This window comes from Ziziphus jujuba, chromosome 4, assembly GCF_031755915.1.
Source record: "Ziziphus jujuba cultivar Dongzao chromosome 4, ASM3175591v1".
Lineage (NCBI taxonomy): Eukaryota > Viridiplantae > Streptophyta > Magnoliopsida > Rosales > Rhamnaceae > Ziziphus > Ziziphus jujuba.
Genome location: NC_083382.1, coordinates 12,740,087 through 12,760,659, shown reverse-complemented (window position 1 = coordinate 12,760,659; position 20,573 = coordinate 12,740,087). Strand labels below are relative to the sequence as shown.

Here is a 20,573-nt window from a genome sequence, read left to right as displayed (position 1 = left end):
CACTTGACAAAATTAAGAGATTTTTTGCCAATTAATATATGTAAGTATTTAGAGGGTCCATTCCATACAAAAGGGAAAAACTTTATATCAGAAATTCCACTCCATTCAACAAAGAATGCTACAACTTGTTGCATAAAATATTCTGAAAAAGGCTAAGAATCAGAATATATGATTACTTATTCATGGAGAGACCCTAGATGGGTATCCTTTCAATTGTTTCACACTAGTAAAATCAACAATACCTGAGGTACAATCTGCCAAAGACAAACCAAAATGATGGGACAAAAAGAAAGAAAAGCATTCCAGACAGGAACTCACACCTTCGCCAGAGACGTTACAGATAAAAATGTAATGAAAAACAAGAAGGAAAAAAAGATCAGTCTAATAATCTTTTTTTTTTGTTTTCCCTTTTTTGTTTTGTTTTCTTCTTTTTTTTTTCCCTTTTTTTTTTCTTTTTTTTTTTCTTTTTTTTGGGGGGGTTGTATCGCCGCCTCACCAGAGATGCATGATACACTTCACTATATCCCGCAATCTGATTTTACATCTCACTCAAAGACCAAAAAACAAAAAACCAAAAAAAAAAAAAAAAAAAAAAAAAAAAAAAAAAAAAAAAAAACTAAAAATGGTAACTCAAAACTCAATCCTTTAACACAAAACCATTTGTAACTTTCTATGTCTAATTTTAAATCTTCAAATAGGCACTCCTGTTAGCTCTTACTAACCAAATTTCTTTTAACTGAAAATATATTTGATTGATGAGGGGGGTGCGCAAAATTCACAATTCACCTGCTTCACCAGATTATCATCACCTACAATACTGTCGTATCCAAAATGATCATCCTAAGTAGCAATTCCTGAAACAAGTACAATTGGAAGATTGTAAGTATAACATAAATTAATCCATAATTGATCAAGTAGTAAACGTATACTTAAAATGAAAAGAAAATGAAAGTACCATACATGATATACTCCATGTTATCATTTTATTTCTTGATATTAGCTTTACGGCGGTTATAAAATGTTACCAACAGCTTGTTTCCAGGGTCATGAAAACGAAGCATCGAATATAGAAATTGCAGAATTTATCAACCTCTTCCAACTTAAGCTCAAAATTTAAGTTTTTCATAGAAGAACGTGGTAAAAATCAGATTCACTGAAATTATTTCAATACAAAGACAAGAAGATATTCAACATGACAACACATCTTGCTCTCTACCAGTCGCACAGATGTGGCATAAGCCACTAGCCAACAAATGCCAAACTAAAATGCACAAAGTCAAACTGCATAACGAAGTCATGCAGATAAATTGTTTTAAATTAAATGTTCACTTATTTACTTTTAACTGGTATTAATCCGTCCCAATTCGATTTTCAACAGAAGTATAAAATAAGCATCTCAACTAACACTTTATAGCTTTATGCTAATAACATGCCCCATCTTTTAGTAATGATGCAATGTTCCATATGACACGACAAACCATATGCAGCCTTATTGAGTTCTAGCTTGTTCCTAAGTACAGTAAGATTCCCTTTTTTTACTTCTGATGTCACAAGTTTAATGATTATGATGTCAAGACTAAAATGCTTGCCACTATTTTTTAGACATCCAATTTATCTGAAGTATTAACAGTATACAACACAAACTGTGAGTTGCAGGACTTAAAAAATATTTATAAGATGAAGACCATTCTTTGTTGACCAATACCCATTGTTGACCTTTTACTCCTGGTTAGTAACCTGTATTATCTAATTTAATATACTATCCAAGGTCCAAGACTGAGTTCATTACCTGAGGGAGATAAAGAGAGTAGGGAGTAGCCCCACAAAACCTTAACAAAGGGCTTATATTGATTGAATTTGAACCAGCAGGGCCCAAAATTCCTCAGCTCAAAATTTGTTGTATTTCTCTCAAATTTTTGGGATTTTAATCAAGGCTAAATTTAGTAGGAAAACAACCAAGTATAGCCCATCAAAATTGATAGCATTCGAGGTCCTTTTTTTTTAAGGTAACTAAAACAATCAAATCTAGAATGACAGAAAAGAATGACGGCATCGAACCAACTATACTCATCCTCAATGCACCATAAGAACATATTTCTACTAAATTGTGTGGAAAAGCAAAGCTAATGTTCAAATCTGGACTACCTCTATTCAAATGAACAGGATGAAAATAAACAATATTTTTCCTTCAGACAACTGATTTTCAAGATGGAAAAATCAGGATCGAATGTTTCTTTTGAAACAGAGAATGGTGTTTGTTCACCTACAAAACATGTGTTGGGCCTGTGCAAAGACAATGCACTGAGCATCTTTAAAAAGGGCAATGACATCATATTTCAATGATTCAAGGGACTCAAAAGTAAAGAGTTAAGTAGCAAGACATCAAGTACAATTTAATTCAGCAAATTTTTACATATTACATAACAATATATTATCAGATACAAAACTACCAAAGCAAATACATATAAAGCATGGGTACGTGGATGGAAGATGAAAGCAAAACATTTAGGAATCACGCAACACCGAAGAATAAAACATTACACAATAGAATAGAATATAATAAATTATTGTATAATATAATGTAACTATCTGGTAATATAAACATAATATGCATATGAAAAAAGCCATAACCTACTAAATAGCTATTCCACAATCTATAATTTCCCAGAAATTAGAAAGCTAACAAAATCTGCTATAGGAAAATACCAAGAAAAAAATTCAAACTTACTAAATGTAAGCTCCACCCCAAAAGAAGTGCTATAGGGCCTCTCCTTCCAAAATACAAAAGAAAGGACCGTTGACCATGTGAGAAGCTTACTTTTCCTAGCAGAATGAAAATATCAGAAGTCTTTGACATCACCAAAGAACAATGGAATAAGAATACAGGAGATCCCATAATTCCTATCCACAGTATGCCACGACAAATTATTGTCCACAGCCTCTTCACCACTCTGCACAAACAACACCAGTTATAAAACATAGTCCCCCTGATGACCACCAAAAGGTTAACAGTGACAATCCCGTTACATAGCTAAGGTGTCCAAACCAACCACAACCACCACTAACTAAAGCTAAGTAGAAGGACTTAACCAAATATGCCCAACCCCGAAAGCCTCAAGCCCCACAGAATCTACATGCATTCTCCAAACTCCAAAACATAAAGCTAATATCAGAAAGAGAGACAGACATTCTCCAATTTCTGTCACACAACAAATGTAAGAAAACCTAGAAATACAATGAGCACAATAATTGCTGCAAAACGGTAGCATTGCCCCATATAAAAAAAAAATAAAAATAAAAAATAAAAAAAAAGGGGAAAAGCTTTCTAACTTAAAAAAAGTCATATCTATGAGGAAGTTTAAGCCAGATAATAAAGCATATAAAATATGATTTCAGGAACCATATACCCATCAAATCCCTATAGATGATTCATGACCAAGAATTGATGGGGAAAAAATGTAGAAAAACTCAATTAAATAAAGGCTTTTTACATTTGGTTTGTTGAACTTAGATTACAATCCTTCCCCCTTGCACCACCATTTCCCTCCCCCAGCCTAAAACACACAAATAGATACCCTAAAAGCCTGCACCATACCATGTACACCAAGGGAACAACAAAGAACAGAAACAAAAACAAAAACAAAGTAGAAGAAAAAAGGATTTATCCCTCCAAACACAATTGATGATAACATTTTCACCAACCAACATTCTTTTCTCAAAAATAACATTAGAGAACACTGCACTCAATCCAACAAAAACAACCACATAGTGTGAGTTTGTGGGGGTGTGTGCATATATGTTTATATATAAGAGAAGTAAACGTTTCTTCAAAATAAGGACTATTCTCCCATTTTTAACTGTGAGGCTGAAAACAAACGGCAGCAAAGAAGCCTAATTATAAATTCCAGCAGGAGCTAGAGGTTACCAAGTTTGCCTCATCAAATGATTAATATGGACAAAACTAGGCAACTAAAGTTGAATTTTAAACTACAATCATGAGTTTAATAGAAGTTTATACTTGCAAAGGCAAAAAGGGCAAGATAAGGATTTAAGTGGCTCAGACTTTGGCAATGTCCACATCAAAGTTTCCCATTCTTCAGGTTAAATTGGGTCCCAAAAATACCCAAATTTAAGACACAATGTAACACCATAAGCCACACATTAAAGCATGAGTCATCAATCGGAATCCTATTATTCAATAACTAACATACAAACTACCACTGGATGTCTCGCAGAGAAAACCAAATCAAATCAGGTAAAGGCAAGCAAGTAATAAAGTTTGCATCTCACCCTACATTTGTAATGGTTTTTATACCCTATGCAGATAATATTCATAAAAAACAGAGAGTTGAATAAAAAACATTATTGTATAGCTCTTACCTCTATTTGACTGTCTCTTGTTAACACTGTAACCACCAACATAACCAGGAGCACTTTTAGATGTAACATCTGAAGCCGCATTACCAAGTCCATAACCAAAGGAACCAGAACCATCTCGCTCGGGATTTGATGATCGCCAAGTGGGATCCCCATAAACAGAACTGCTACTATAAAAGTCAGCAAAAGCCCCATCAAAACCACCATTTGATGCCGCAAATGATGATGTTGAGGCCAAACTCGTGCCACTGTTTCTACCATACCCTACAGCTCCCAGACTGTAACTGCTATCGCCAGCTCCATAACCAAGATTGCCACTATTGTTAGAAACATTGCTTCCTCCACCTTGAGCTGAAATTGCTGACGAACCCCAATTAACTCCAGTATTACCATATGTGTTTCCTCCAACACTTCCACTCCCTGACCCCATGTATGCACTGGAATTAGTGGAGTTTGTTCCATAATTAAGTCCCCCATTTCCCCACAAATTCCGAGTCACTGAGCTGAAAAATGAATTGTTTCCTCCATTACCACCATCATATCCAATGGGGCTTCCAAATCTGTTTGAATTACTCATGTAGTAAGGGTTCAATCCCCTTCCATAGCTGAGATTACTATTAAAATTTGCATTGCCTCCAAAACCTGTGCTCAACCCTGGCTCATAATTCATACCCATACCATAACCAGAGCCAAATGGTGGAAACCCACTTCGACCACCAGCAACCGGACTAAATCTTCCAAGTCCATAGCCTCCAACTGTACTTGGTGTATATCCTTGAGTGTAGCCATTGAGAAAGCTATTGACCCTGCTCAGGCCATAGTTGTATCCACCAAGTGGGCTGCGACTGGGACCAGGTGATAACTCTTTGGGGACTGCACGCTTAACCTCAACCATCTTACCATTCAGTTCATGAAATGTCTTTAGCAAAACCTTGTCCACTGCTTCCTCTGAATCATAAGTGATGAATCCAAACCCTCTAGGCCTCTGGGTGTTGTGATCATACATAACCACAACATCTGTGATTGTCCCAAATTGCTCAAAATACTTCTTGAAGTCACTCTCTGTGACAGTTGATGCTAAACCTCCAACAAAAATCTTTCTTGTACGGCCTGGACCGGGAGAACCATGAATGCTGCTGCTGTTTCTACTCAAAATGTTTTGATCATCTCTAGGAACAGCCTTTTTTGCCTCAACCTGAGAATAACAAATGCAATTAAGAATAAATCCAACAGTATAAGCTCAACAAGTTATCTGATCAACTAAAGAGAAAAAAGTTAAGCACTAATCAAACCAATTGAGAAATAATGAAGTAGAAGAGAAGACATAATGTACTCTTGCCTTAATTGATAATGAGGAAACCAACTTTCCTTTCCATTTGGAGAAGATGAAAAAAAAGAGAATAAATTGGTAATGCCACGAATCTGGAGATAACATTGAGGTTTAAAAACTTACCATCCTTCCATCAATATTGTGCTTCTCCTTTATGACTCTCTCTGCAACTGATGGGTCAGCAAAAACTACAAAACCAAAACCACGAGCACGGCCCGTTGTCCGATCCTTCATGATGACTGCTTCCACCACCTCGCCATAAGTACTAAAATACTCTTTGAGACGCTCCTCATTTGTGTCCCAAGATATTCCACCAATAAATAACTTACCATTATCAGATTGCATCTTTTTCTACATAACAAAGCATTTCATCAATCCAAGCTCGAGAAAACTCGCAAATGCAAATCAAAATGATATTCATCTTAAAAGCAAAGGAAAAATAAGCTTCCCAGCAAAATCAAAAAGCTCACTCAAAAAAGAACAGAGAAAAAAAAAAAATGGTGGATCCAATCCTGGGTACAGAATTGTATCAGCTATCCATATCAGCTCAATCCATTATAGCATAGCTAGATTCAAATAAACAACCAATCAAATCTTACAGTAAAAACCATAAATTGAATGGAAAAATTTGCCTTTTCATCAGAATCACCAAAGTTATTGAAATCAAATGCGGACGAACAAGACACCGAACAAAGAAAAACAGTACCTTGTTTGAATGGTAATGGCAAAACTCCGCAAATTTGCAGTCCGATTCAAAACAAGTATTCTTCAATTCAATTAAAATATATATATATATATATATATTGGATCCTTCACCGATCAAATATTCGACCCAGAATTTTAGCAAGCCTGAAAAATCCCAGAAACAAGTCCATATGAAAATTAACTAAGATCTAAAACCCACGTAAATTTGATAAAAGATCAAAAACCCAAATCCAGATTGCAATCATACGCACCGATTCAAAAAGCCCAGATGCCAAATCTAGCAGAAAACTAAGATCTGAGAGGAGGCACTTTATCAATAAGAACAGAGGGCATGTTCAACCTCCTCTCTTTATTGCCCCCCTCCAAGTTTTCCTTTGTTCTTTCAATTGTGTTAATTTGATTACCAAATGCAAATTCAGTTACCAAACAGATTACAAGAGATTAAAAAAAAAAAAAAAAATGTATCTTTCTAGAGAGAGAAACAGAGTTCTAGAGAGAGAAAGAGAAGGTTAGGAAGGTATGGTGTGAGGAATATATAGGGAGTCTGAAAATGGAAGATGAAGATTTTCTTTTTTTCTTTTTCTATTTTATTTTATTTTCTCTGAGGGTTGTATTCTTTGATTTTCTTTTCTGAGTATGCCATTTGATTTGAAAATTGGAAATTGGAAATTGATTCTGCATTGCAAAACCAAAAACAATAATAATAATAATAACTTAACAAATAAAAGAAAAAAGAAAGGATTGCTTGCTCTCCCATTCATTCCTTTTTTATACTTATTACAAAAATGTCTATATAATAATAATAATAATATATAAATTAATAAAACCATTTTATTGAAGGTATATAATTTCAAACGTCTAGACCATGCATGAAATTTCAGCCACATTAAAGTCGGACCTTTTGCAAAGAATTAACAATAAATCTTGATGCCATTTTGGTCTTCTTTGTGATGAATGGTTAAGATCCATTGTTTAAAAATCTTGATGCCACATTTCTTTTTCCTTTCTTTTCTTTTTTTTTTTCTCTTTTTTCAATAAGAAATCTTTTGGATGATTTTGACTTTTGTTTTTTTTTTTTTAAAAAAAAAAACAACAATACATATTAACAAAAACGTTTTTAATCATTTATAATAATTTTCTAGATGTTTTAAATTTTGTAATCTTCTACTTTTTCAAATGTACAATGTTAACAAGAATTTTTTTCCTTTTTAAATTTTTCCGCTAAATATAATAACAAGAAGCTGTATACCATTTTTATGCAATGTTATGATGAACATTGCTATGGCTTTTTATACATCTAAAACAAAGTAAACTCTTTAGCTACGTTAGGGGGAAAAAAAAAAGAGCTAAAACCTCAATAATTTTGAAAACTTTTCCTAAACAAAAACATTGTTTAATTTAGTTTAGTTCTTTTTTAAAAAAATAAAAATAAGAATTTATATTTATGTGTTGGTAGAATGTGTAGTGACCAAGACTTGACAAATATGCAAAGTGGTGATTTCACATTGGAGGTCAATTCTCAACAATCAAGCAAGGGGACACAGGCCCAACCAGCCGATTTGTATGATATCACAAGCAAAATATTGCCTTTTTATTTAAAAATAAATAAAATAAAACAAAACATTTTTACCTACTGTTATACTTTTCTCACCCACCAGTGTGGTTGTTCTTTTAAGCATCTCCATGGTTTTCTTTTTTTTTTTTTTTCTTTTCTTTATATCAATAGGTTTTTAATTTTTTAATTTTCATTTTACCTTTGTCTGCCTTTTGTTCTCCTACAAAATTTCTTGTTGATTAAATACTATTTCACACATACATTTACTTATTCGATAAATAAATAAAATTTATTATCGATGCAAAAATCCCAAAATGAACAATATTTCATATTAAACACTAAAAAAAAAAAAAAAATCAGTTACTTTCATTATGAATCACCAGGTATTATTAATTTATTAAAAATTTCTCAGCACTTTCATAGAGATAATATTTATGTATATATATGTGTGTGTGTATATTAATGAAAACATTATATATATATATATATGTGTGTGTGTGTGTGTGTCAATGTTAATTAAAAAAGTAATATTTTCAAACAATGATATAACTTTAGGTAAGATAACTCAAAATTTTATGGAAAAAAAAACTTGAAATTATTATTTTAAATTTTTTTTGAAAGAGTTCTTACACTACTTTATGCATTTATTCCAGCATTATTTTGGTTTATGTATCATTTATCCATAAAAAATAATAATAATAAAGTTATTTTGTTTGCATAAATAATTGATTGCAAAACTCGGTTATAAATATATATATATATATATATATACATATACATTAATTCATCTCCAACAATTTACCCAAATTTTGTTGTTTTTAGGACCACACCTAATCGGGAAAAGTAAAAAGCATATAGCCTTTAGGGATACAATTGTCTCAAACAAATTCCAGATTTTAATCTCTACTGAGATATAAATTATTATATATGTGAGTACGTACAGTCTTGGTATGATGTGGATATACAGTTCTAATTTGAAAAAACACATTAAATAACATATTACCTAATATAATTTTTAATATATAAATATTTTATAAAATTAAAACTTCGAAGACTTTACAAAAATTATATATATTGTAATGAGTACAAATTGATGGTCTTTGGTTTGTGCTTCCCACGAAAGCTATTTTGGTTTTTCCACTTGCTAGCTGGTTTGCTAGATGATCGTTTATCCTCATATTTTATTTTATATATAATACAACCATTAAATTCAATTTGCTTCTAGATTTACATTTTTCTCATATCATAAAACTTATATGAATATAATGCTATTACTTATCAGCAACATGATTATAAGTATACAATAAAAAGTAAACAAGTAAATAATGAATATCATTATAAATAACTAGAAAATTATATAAGTTTATAAATTATAAGTATAGTTGCAAAACTTGCATATGTATCCTCAGTACAGAAAAATATAATAGTAATTAAAAACTGAGCATTGGTTTTTCCACTTGCTGGCTGGTTTGCTAGCTGATACATCTACAAGTTCAGCTCCTACTGTTTTCCATCATATTTTATATATTCTTTTATAGATTTCAACTGATCAATATACCTTCTTATGAAAAAAATTATAACCATTCCATTCAATTTGTTTCTATATTTTCTTTTTGTCCCATGTCAAAAAAAGTTAGAATAATGTGATTATAATTATATATCAAAAATCAAATAGGGTTTATCATGGATATCATTATGATACAAAACTAGCATATGTCATTAGTAACCATAAAAAAGAAAAAAAAAGAAAAAAAAAAAGAAGGGAAATTGGGTCATGTTGGACAAAAACCAATTGAAAATGAAAAGATTTTAGAGTTAGTGGGTTACATGGTTTGGTTGGTTGGTCTGCATGGTATAAAAACTTGTTGAGGTGGTGATAATATGGTATAGAAATCACATCACATGCTATGTATTCTTTTTACATGCAAATATAAATATAAATTCAAAAAATTATCCAAAAAAATAAAAAAGTATAAATTCAAAAGAGAAATGCTTTTGTTTTTTTGTCCCTTTATTCTCATCATCCAATCATCTTGTTGCTTGCAGTTTACCTTTTTTTTTTTGGGTTTTCAATGGGATGGCACACATTATATAAGAAGCATGTGATTACAATTTGCAAGTTTAGAATTTTAGCATGGTCTTGGGGTACATACTAGATCATTCCTCTAAATGCTATGTGTCATTTATTTTATTTTCTGGATTGTTCATTAGAATTAGAGGCATGATATTCACCTGTGACAATAAAAAGTCAAGAAATTAAAAAAAAAAAAGGACACAAAATCCATTCATTTGTCAATGAAAGCCAACTACAAATAGTAACAATATTACAATTTATATTCTCCCAAATTAACTAACAAATTCAACAAGTTAAAATGATTAACATCTCTTAAAAGTCAACTTCAATGTGAAATTATAAATTGAAAATGGATTTATAAGAATTTATAAAAATCATAATCTCTGGGGTATATTTGGCAACTTCAAATGTAATAGCCGCAGCATATAAATAAATAATTAAATAAATGCAAAAACTTTTAAAAAGAAAAGAAAGTTGTTAGAAATTATATTATCATTCAACTCAACTGTGGGCTGGGCTGGGCTGGATTGATGATGGAAAACAATGGAGCTCCACCACAAATAACCAAAATTGTAATTGGACAAAAGGTTTAATTAATTAAAAGCGTCCAGGACAAGCTCAGCTGAAACTTTCGCTCCAATCCACTTATTTTATTTTATATTTCCCTCCAAAACAATTTATTCAAACTCAAAAACCCAGAAAAACGCTCCCAAAATATTTTTCCACTATTTATAGTCACCAATATTGCATGAATCTTGTCTCACACTCATCTTCTTCCCCCAACCTTCTCATATTTCCTCTCTCTCTCCAATGGCTTCCTCATTCAAGTCCTCACTTCCATTCAGCGCCACCGACCGTCTGAGCTCTGTTCCTACCACCCACCACTACCACCACCGTACCTCCGGTGAGGTCCATCTCATTCTCGGTCCTATGTTCGCCGGGAAAACAACATCCCTCCTCCGCCGAATTAAGTCCGAAAGCAACAACGGCAGGTATTTTTGGATCATTGGGTTTGTTGGGATTCATGGGAAAGTTTTGAAATTTTGGTCTGAATTTATGGCGGGTGGGTCTCAAAATTTGAAATTTTTGAAAAGATTCAAAATTCAATTTTATTTATTTATTTATTTTTTGGTTGTTGCCTCAAATAGGAGTGTGGCGGTCATAAAATCTAGCAAGGATAATAGATATGCGGTCGATTCCATTGTTACCCATGACGGTGCAAAATTCCCATGTTGGGCTCTGCCGGATCTGTCATCGTTTAGACAAAAATTTGGAGAAGAGGCTTATGGGAAGGTAAAAAACTTTCATAGTTGGATTTAAGTCAATCTTTATTGTTTTTGTATATGGGCAATCTAAAAACTATTTTATGGGTTATTTTCCTTAACCGATTCACATCTTCTTTGAAAGTTGGATGTGATCGGTATCGACGAAGCTCAATTCTTTGAAGATCTTTACGATTTCTGCTGCAAAGCTGCTGATCAAGATGGGAAAACTGTAATTGTTGCAGGCCTCGATGGCGATTATCTGAGGTGCTCTTCAAACTCAATTCAATTTTCACGTCTTCTGGACTTGCCTTTTTACTGTTTACTAAATGTATTACTGTTTCTTTATCCAGGAGGAGCTTTGGTTCGGTGCTTGATGTTGTACCTCTTGCTGATACGGTGACCAAGTTGACGGCTCGGTGCGAGCTCTGCGGCAAGAGGGCCTTCTTTACCCTGAGGAAGACAGAGGACAAGCAGACTGAATTGATTGCCGGATCTGATGTCTACATGCCTGTTTGCCGCCCCCACTATGTTAATGGACAAGTTGTCATTGAAGCAGCAAGAAGTGTTATAGACTCCCATAAAGTAAAGACTATAAAGAACGAAACATTTTCAGAAGTAGCTTCAGTTGTTTAGAAACCAAAAAAAAAAAAGCCTTATTTAGAGCTTGATCTGATCATTATGGCTGGACTTGATGTGTATCCGAATCAAGTTGTTTTAGGTCTACAGTGGGCCTTCATGATTTGATATGTTTTCTGATGTAACTTTCCTTATCATGTATATATTGGAGTTTTCTTTCAGAAAACTCATGAATTGTTCTTTTATTGGAATAAACCATATATGCTTTTCTCATTGGTTTTCATCTCTGTTCTTGAAGGGTCTCCATCTTTTATTTTTCTCCCACAGTTATTTTCCAATTTTTGACCAATATCATACACATGTCCTACCTAATTGTATTTCAATCAGTCAGTAAGCGACATTTTTTCTTCTCTCGTGTAACATTTGGGGATTGAAAAGAAGGAATAAAGAAAAAAGGAGCATTACAATTTACAAAAGTCCTTTTTTTAAATCATACTGCTTTTTGAATTTCATACATCTTATGGTAATAGTAATTCTGCTACATTGACTTGGACCATGGGCCAGGGGCATCTGTTTTTCTCTTTGATTTTCTATTCCCGAACAGGGTTATCCGGCGAATGACCTTGAGTAGTCGACTGGCATATTTTCTTTGTGAAGCAAAATTCACAGATCCAATGCAACTTGTTACATGTCCAATTGGGTTTCTCCTTTTGCTTAGTGATCTACTGTCCTTACCATATGGTTTCAAGCTCTGTGATTTGGTGGCAATTGATTCTGCTTTGGTTGAAATGTTCTGGCATTGAAGTGTCCTCTTCAAGGCCATGAGTTCTTCCTCAAGGTTTTGAATTCTGAAGCTCGTTGATTCAAATTCATTCCTTGAGAATTCAGGTCTTTGTATTGCTAGGTCTTTCTGTAGCAAAAAGCTCAAAGGTCTACTGCCTGGCTCTGCTCCATCTGTATACGGGCTCTCTCCAAGGTTCAGGTTTTTGGAGTTCGGACACCTAGAGCTTGAGAGGCTTCCCGAAAACTCCCCGCAATGCCCATACCTAAATGAGTCTGAACAGTCTTTGAAAGTTTGGTGTGTATTGAGTTGCTGGACAAAAAGTGCCTGGACAATTAGACGCAGCGGCATCAATTCATTTTGAACGGCATGGATGCATGCTTCTTGTGAAAGTTTTTGGCAGTTAAGGTACTTGCAGACCACTCCTTTCTCTTCTTGGGACATGTTTGGGTGTGCCTGAATAGCACAAACATAAAGCTTGGTCACACTGAGATTGATTAGTCATTGGAGGCTGAATCAGTTTGTGTAAAAGCTTACCTGTAGGAAGGCATTCATTGCCCTGTAAAGGTGATCATGACTCTCTCTGTAAGATAGTGGTATTCTTTCAATGAGTTCCATGAATCTTTTTGGCTCCATTTCAGGGTCAGGAGCTATATAGGAAAGATATGAATCCCAAAGCTCTGCAATGATTGTGCTACTTGATGAAAAAGTATGGTCAGTATCCAAGCTAGACGATACATATGTCGAAATTATGCTCTCCATTACAGCCAACTCCATGCTAGAAGAAATTGCCTGAGTTCCACTTTCTGGAAGGATAAAATCTTCCAGTTGGGCAAAATGCAACAGCGATGCAATTTGCTCTTGCAATTTCGCCTTGCTTTTGTTTTCTAAACCAACTTCAAGGGATCTAGAAAGCAACGCAAAGTAGAAACTGACAGGAATTACTCTACTAGCCTTCTCCCCTATGGGAAGCAGATCAAGAACACCTTGTAAGATTACTGAAACTTTCTGATTCATGTCTTCATCTGCAATTTTTTCACCAGAGTTCTCCCAGTACTGGCGCATCTTCTTCGAAAGTACCCATTTATTTGCATAGAAAACAATAATGGGACTTACATATTTACCTTTCATACCTTGTCTTCTCAGTGAACCTATTATCCTCTTGAAGAACCCAAATGGAAGAGCAATAAGATCTTTGATCCAGAGGTCCTGACTCAAAATTTCCTTCACCGTTTCGCAGCTCCAGGTTTGGCTTGCCAATGTCTCCAATGTCACCACTGGTTGGTCACGTTTCCTTTCCGGATCAAGGATCTCCATGCAAGCCATGAATGCCAAAGACTCAATACAGCGGCTCACAATTAGCAGCTCTTCAGACCAAGGAAGCAAAGTTTGGCACTTTTGGAGTACAATCAGTGTATCATCCCAACATTGCAAGACCACTTGGTTCAAGTAGAGGTCAAAGCGTTCACAGAGGTTGCCTGAGCTGTAATCTTCTGTCATCTCAAGAAACTCTGCTGCACAGCGCAGTGCTGCTACGTTAAAAGGGTCAATCAATGTGGAAGAGCCATAGATGAATAACACAATCATCTCAAAAGTTTCTGGTCCTCCAGGGAAGTCTACTGGTAGCTCAACTTCACTTGATTCATTTAACATTTTGTTGAAGTATCCACTTTTTGAGAACAATGGGTACTGCAAGAAAATGAAGAAACAAAAAGACCTTTAGGGAAAGCTCAATAAAAGAATAACCCATTTTCCATTGAAAACAAAAACTATTAGTCTGAATCTAATCCTGACAAAATAAAATTTTACAGTAAGGTAGACTGAGAATGGTTTTTATAACCTTGTGCAGGTTGAAGGTCTTATCGCCGACTTGAACACGAACTGAGACTGGCAGACCTGTCTCTTGACTCCTGATACAAAAATTACACAACTCAAAAAGAATTTCAAGGCATGCTGAGAAAATTCAATATGAACAATCTTACTATTATGATTACCATAAAAGAAAAAAAAAAAAAAAAAAAAAAGTCATACCATGAAATGATTCTAAACTTGAGCAAGGCACCAATATTAGGTGAAGGGAAAGGACTTGAAGACACTGAACTATCTTTTGGGCTAGTAGTTCCCATTACTTGTTGCTCATGAAAATTTTGCAAAACTAGTATTTTTCTGAGAGTGAAAACTTTACAAAGGATTGAAGCAGAATGCCCTTCTCTGAATGGCAATAAATGCTCGAAATTCTTCTCAAGAATCGAAACTAGTACATACAAGGCTTTCTAGAACTGAGAAAACCAGTGGAAAAGAAATAGAAAGGAAGAGAAAACAGAGGTGGTTTAATCAGTTTGTCCACACATATTCCAGCAGTTTAATTGTATTTTTTTCCTCCAAAGTCAAAAGTCAAAATGCACACGAGTGAACATCCAATTTTTAAGGCTTCAAAAACGTTTCTCGATTGGTGAGAAGTTGAATTCTTGGTGCCACCGCTTCCCACTATTTAAATGGTAAATTTTCCTTTGGATGACAAAATTTATGCAAAAGCGTGAAACCCATGTACCATATAGCATTTTCAATCATATTATCTTAATGTCCACTTGATGTGTAGTATGATGGGTTTTAGCCCCCACAAGAAAATGAATGAACGGCTTGATTGATGCGGGTTTCTAATTAAATAAATCAAATCATTGATATAAAAAGAAATGATGGTAAATTTTGTGGAAAAGAGTATTGAAGGTGTAAGTAATTAGGATCAGATCTCTAGGAGAAAATATGGAGGATGTATTGGGAAAGAGTAAAGTAAGAACGAACGATGGTAAAGAAATGAGAAAAAAAAAATTTGAGTACAAAAAAATTGAGGAAAAAAATTATTTAAAAAATGGTAAACAGGAAGATGAATTGTTGGTAAAGCTTTGTGTTATTTTGTAGTAGAAGCAAACAACCAAGACGGCACGGCTTCTGAAAATTAGGGTGCTTTGGATGAAGGTGGTTTTGCTTGCTTTCTACCAACTCTCAATCCCCAGAATTAATTTCCAATATTATGACAAAAGTTTCAATAATATATTAAAATTATACATATTGTGTTTCTTTATGTCAAATTGGCATGAGTTGGTGTTTACTAATTTCCAATTAATATGGTTGTTGTTTTTTTAAAAGCAAATATCATTGTCATACTCCATAGAATTTGCAAAATTGTTTAATATATAAGCACAGCTAGATCCTTATAAATTAAGCAATACATTCTTTTAAAGCTGCAGAGATTTTATTATTTTTGAAGAATTTTCAAGGGATTGATGCATAAGTCAGAGGTCAGAAAACTTGTATTTTTATTTTTTAAAATTTATTACAATGAGGTGAGGATTCTATATATGTGAGAACAACGTGGGTGCCCATTGAATTTTATTAAACAGCGAAGCACACTACCATTGCTAAAGCATGATCAAGTTCCTTTCTTTACTTGGTGGTGATAGCTAAATGTCTAATCTGAGTCACAAAGTTCTTACATTATCATCAACCAAGAAAATTTAGAAACAAGCTCCTTTGGATTAAAAACTACACGATTCAACTGTCCAACTCTCGCTGTGAATTTTGCATTTTTTACAGTTCGGCCCGAATAGAAAGGCTCAATTAAATTTCTATTGGAGTTTTCACTATTTTAATAAACTAGGAGCTCTCTCTCTCTCTTTCTCTCTCTTTCACTCTCTCTATTTTTTTTTTTCAATTTAATTTTTTAATTTTATTTATTTATTTTTTTCTGTAAATCATTTAAGAAAGGTAATTGAGAGCCTATTTTCGTTTTTGGTATTTAATTTGTGTCAGCCTTTTGTGAACCCTTTTCTTCACAAGCAGAAGCATTAATTTGCGTGGGAAAGTATAGGGTGATAATGACAGTGAGTGCGAAACACATACAATCATGATAAAGATTGATCACCGAAATTACTTGTCACAAAAATCACGCCTAAAGAGTAACACAAGTAGAAAATAAATGAACAAATATGATATCTACTGTCATTTGCATTACATCTTGATTTAGATACACGTGCTTAATTCCCTCAGGATTTCAAACCATTATTATGCCATCAAAAAGCAGAGACTCCCATTGTCACATAGACACATATAACCAGGTAGATAAGACTTGCCAAACACATTTTTTATTGGCCGTCCATGAAAAATTTTAAAGACCTTGAAAGTAAAATGAAGAAACTATAATGGAATATTAATCTAGTAACCTTTTCAACACAGTCCAGTATTACCCACATAAATCGTGGACTTAGGGGGAAGAGAAAGTACTACTACCATCAGCATTGCTGCAATCGAGTTATTTATGTACATAACTAAGGTAACGGAAGTTTAGGTTCAGAGGAGAGTCAAGGTACTACTAGAATTTACGTAAAGAAATGGCATCAACCTGTTGCCTCAGTTTCCTCATCCTTGAGCTCGGAGAAGAAAGGGTCCTTGAGAAGATCCGAGGCTGAAGGTCTTGCCCTTGGCTGGGCTATGCACTTCTCAATAAATGCTCTCACTTCAGGATCAGTCACCTTGTTCAGGGCTTGTGGCTTTATCCCCATTGTCACCTTCTTGTATATCTTGGCAACACTGTCACATTCACTGTATGGTATCTCCATCGTCACCATCTCAAGAACGCACAACCCGAAGGAGTATATGTCAACCATTTCTGTGTAATCCTCGTCGTAGAGCTCTGGTGCCATGTACTCCGGTGTCCCTATAATGGAATGTGCTGCATGGCTTCTTCCCACTATTGTAGCAAACCCCAGATCACCAATTTTCACCTACACAGAAGAAAAATAAATGCTTAGATTAGTCTTGCTATAAGTCCAAGTGAAGAAAGCTTACTCGATTAGCAACTTTATAATCCTAATGTGTATACTACATATGCATATATAAATATATGTACGTAAATGCATATAGATTAGTCTTGCTATAAGTCCAAGTGAAGAAAGCTTACTCGATTAGCAACTTTATAATCCTAATGTGTATACTACATATGCATATATAAATATATGATGTGAATGCATATATGTAATTATGTACTGTGTATAAGTGACAGATTTTTGAATCTCAAATATAAATTTCCTACTCCAAAATTGCAAAAATCTGACGTATTTAAAGATACAGGAATTGGAATGTAAATATAGAAGCTTCCAATAAGAGGAATAGGCTGAAAAATTATATTCCTCGATAAGTGAATTATAACTCATCTCAGTAGCATGAAACCCATATTCAATCTAACAGATAAGAGAAACTAAAAGCCTGCAAACAGCAACATCTAACATCTTCAACAAGCTACTTGAAATCCAAGTGAAGGAAGACTAAAGAAAACTCATTTAAGAAATCCCCTTCATTCAATTCAATGCATGCTCGTATCATAAATATGGGAAAAACTATTTTACACAAGCCATCATTACCTCGCCAATGTTTCCATTGATAAAGATATTACTGCAATTGAGATCTCTGTGAAGAATGCATGGGTCATGGGTATGGAGGTACTCCAATCCCTCTAGTACCTGCTTCGACCACTTTTTCAAAGCTTTCATGGACACATGGCGATGCTTATCCCTGTATTGCCTCAAGTTTCCTGATGTACACACCTCAGTAATGAAATTTAAGGTGTTTCGCTCATCATCCTTCCAAACACTGTAACAATCGATGATATATTTGTTTTTCAATTCACATAACAGCTGAACCTCTGAGTGAAGTCGATTGATGAGCACAGGATCATCACTGAAATGCCTTAAGCGAACCTGATTCCAAGCAACCTCTATACCTTCTTCTTGGTCAAAGGCCCTATAGACCTTCTTCACAGCACCAGAACCAAGCAGTTCATTATACCGCCCATACCGCCCAGTTGGATCAACCTCAACAAATGGTTCACCATCCCGATCAAAAGCATTGGGACTCTCAGCTGGCATCTTCAAAGATCAAGCTGACAAGAAAGAGAAAAACTATAAGAGACAGGAATTACTGCACTTATGAAGAAATCAAGAGCCCTAAACATACATTTTTACCAAAAGGCATACCGAACAGAACGACATACTAGGTGACTTCTGTACGTAACAGAGAAAAGTAATTCTAATTCGATAATAATATTTTCAGACTTAAAAAGGAATATCAAAGAATCTGAGTGCTAAGAGATAAGGCCATTACAGCCAGAAACTTTAAACCCAATTGCAAGAAAGAAAATGTCCAACAATAAAGTCAGTACGACTAAATCGTAACAAACTAGGAAGCTATTTCAGAAAATAAAAGGTAAAGAGGAAAGAAATTAAGAAGCTCAACAAGAAATTTTGCGGGAAAACTAAACAAGAATCAGATAAATAAGGATTGGAAGTAAAGATCAAGAAAGGTGACTGAAAAATCAATCAAGCCGAACAAAAAACTCTGGCCTCAACTACGAAATTCAGTATCTGATCCATACGATCGCAAAACATAAAAGAATAACAAATTTCAACAATCAATTACGAAGAAAACTATTTCATGTTGATACTGAAAGATACAAAACCCATAAAATCTTTTAAGCTTCGCAAAAATCCACACAATCAATTGCAAAAAGATTCAGAAAGAACAACCATTAAGCAAAGAAAGTCGCGAAATAAGCAATGACGAACCAAAAAAAGAGTAAAAAATCAGAGCCGAAGAACAATGAAGCAGAAAGCTATCGGAGATTGTGGACAAAAATTAGAAATGCGAACACAGAGCAAGAAAGTTCCTATTTAGATCGGTAAAGAAAAAAGCTCTAAATATAGAGTTGGACACGGAAACTAGGGTTTAAGCATCCAGATTCTCAGTCAGATACGTACACGAATATACATATCTATATATATTTATATATATATATATATATATATATATAATATAAAATGCGTTGAAATGAATGGTCTAGGAAGATGAAGAATTCTGATACGCCAAGTCTTGGAAGCAAAGTAGACGAAAGAGGAATAACTTACCGCGAATTTGCTCCCAAGTGGAAAACGAAAACGATAAGGAAAAGAACCTTTTACAACCACACCTAATTAACACACACACACACACACCAGAAAATCAAATGCTGCTGCTTGTGGAAGATGAAGAAGGAGAGAGTGCTGGTATTTATAGGTGTCGGAGACGCAGGGATTAGACTGCTTTAAAACGATGTCGTTTCATCTATGCGCTCTCGCTTAAGCCAAATAAGAGATTTTCTACTACTTCCAAATTGTCTGCTATTCTAATTTATATATATATATATATATATATTCTTTTATTTATATGTGCTCCTAAGCTACTATTTATTAATTATTGACGTCATTAATTAGGAATTGCGGAGGAACGGTTGTTTCGCCTCACCGGGCAAAGACCAACTGGTGACTCATCAGCTGACGCAGCACTTGCCACGTTGCAGTTGGATCCACATTCCACACACACCTATTGAATTTTTTTATATTATTATTATTATTTTCAATTTTTATTAAATTTGTGCTTTATAAATATTTATATGTTCTCAAAAAAGACTTGTTAAAGGTTAACGGATCGAAATTAATTAATTTATATAGCATTTGGAATTTCTTTTTAATTGCATCAACCATATTTAAAATTAGTGACAAAGGAAAAAGAGTAATACTTATATTATTTCTGCCATAATACTACATCAATTTTTTAATTTTTTTGGGTTTAAAAGAGATCTATAATATATATATATATATATAGAAAGCAAAGAATAATAACACTGATAATTTTGTTTTGTTTCTTTCATAAGTCCAATTTCCAGAGAAAGGGTTAGGGAAAATTGATTTGTAAAATGCTCTTTGCATCTGTCAAAAAAGCGTCACATCTAAGAGCATAGTATTCCAAACAGGAAATCTAGCTATTGCCCTTACACCACGCAAAAAGCTTGTGAAAGTTGACAAAGCAAATTCAGTTGTAAT

The 20,573-nt window shown here is 34.0% G+C and overlaps 4 protein-coding genes across 7 annotated transcripts; 1 reads left to right on the top strand and 3 right to left on the bottom strand.

Annotated features, from left to right (window-relative positions):
- Positions 1-157: 157 nt before the first annotated feature.
- Positions 158-7,091, bottom strand: LOC107416979 (heterogeneous nuclear ribonucleoprotein 1). Its single transcript, XM_025073085.3, has 5 exons — positions 6,664-7,091; positions 6,414-6,556; positions 5,831-6,058; positions 4,381-5,572; positions 158-854 (listed from the first exon to the last, which is right to left on the bottom strand). Exons 3-5 carry the CDS (start codon positions 6,050-6,052, stop codon positions 841-843), a joined length of 1,428 nt encoding a protein of 475 aa, XP_024928853.2. The 5' UTR covers positions 6,053-6,058; positions 6,414-6,556; positions 6,664-7,091; the 3' UTR covers positions 158-840.
- A 3,679-nt stretch (positions 7,092-10,770) lies between these two features.
- LOC107416993 (thymidine kinase a) lies at positions 10,771-12,165 on the top strand. The gene is made up of 4 exons (XM_016025549.4): positions 10,771-11,033; positions 11,190-11,334; positions 11,449-11,570; positions 11,657-12,165. Exons 1-4 carry the CDS (start codon positions 10,852-10,854, stop codon positions 11,937-11,939), a joined length of 732 nt encoding a protein of 243 aa, XP_015881035.1. The 5' UTR covers positions 10,771-10,851; the 3' UTR covers positions 11,940-12,165.
- Positions 12,166-12,308: 143 nt separating this feature from the next.
- On the bottom strand, positions 12,309-15,654 carry LOC107416978 (BTB/POZ domain-containing protein At5g48130). Its single transcript, XM_016025530.4, has 4 exons — positions 14,695-15,654; positions 14,504-14,573; positions 13,201-14,352; positions 12,309-13,119 (listed from the first exon to the last, which is right to left on the bottom strand). The coding sequence occupies exons 1-4, from the start codon at positions 14,787-14,789 to the stop codon at positions 12,421-12,423; spliced, it is 2,016 nt and encodes a 671-aa protein (XP_015881016.1). The 5' UTR covers positions 14,790-15,654; the 3' UTR covers positions 12,309-12,420.
- A 975-nt stretch (positions 15,655-16,629) lies between these two features.
- On the bottom strand, positions 16,630-19,828 carry LOC107416987 (probable serine/threonine-protein kinase WNK11). 4 transcript variants are annotated; one of them, XM_016025539.4, is made up of 3 exons: positions 19,620-19,828; positions 18,081-18,598; positions 16,630-17,444 (listed from the first exon to the last, which is right to left on the bottom strand). In XM_016025539.4, exons 2-3 carry the CDS (start codon positions 18,582-18,584, stop codon positions 17,058-17,060), a joined length of 891 nt encoding a protein of 296 aa, XP_015881025.1. In that variant the 5' UTR covers positions 18,585-18,598; positions 19,620-19,828; the 3' UTR covers positions 16,630-17,057. The 4 variants fall into 4 exon arrangements, with proteins under 4 accessions (XP_015881025.1, XP_015881027.1, XP_015881026.1 ...); XM_016025541.4 differs by lacking the exon at positions 19,620-19,828 and adding an exon at positions 19,242-19,466; XM_016025540.4 differs by lacking the exon at positions 19,620-19,828 and adding an exon at positions 19,281-19,465.
- Between the last annotated feature and the right edge of the window lie 745 nt (positions 19,829-20,573).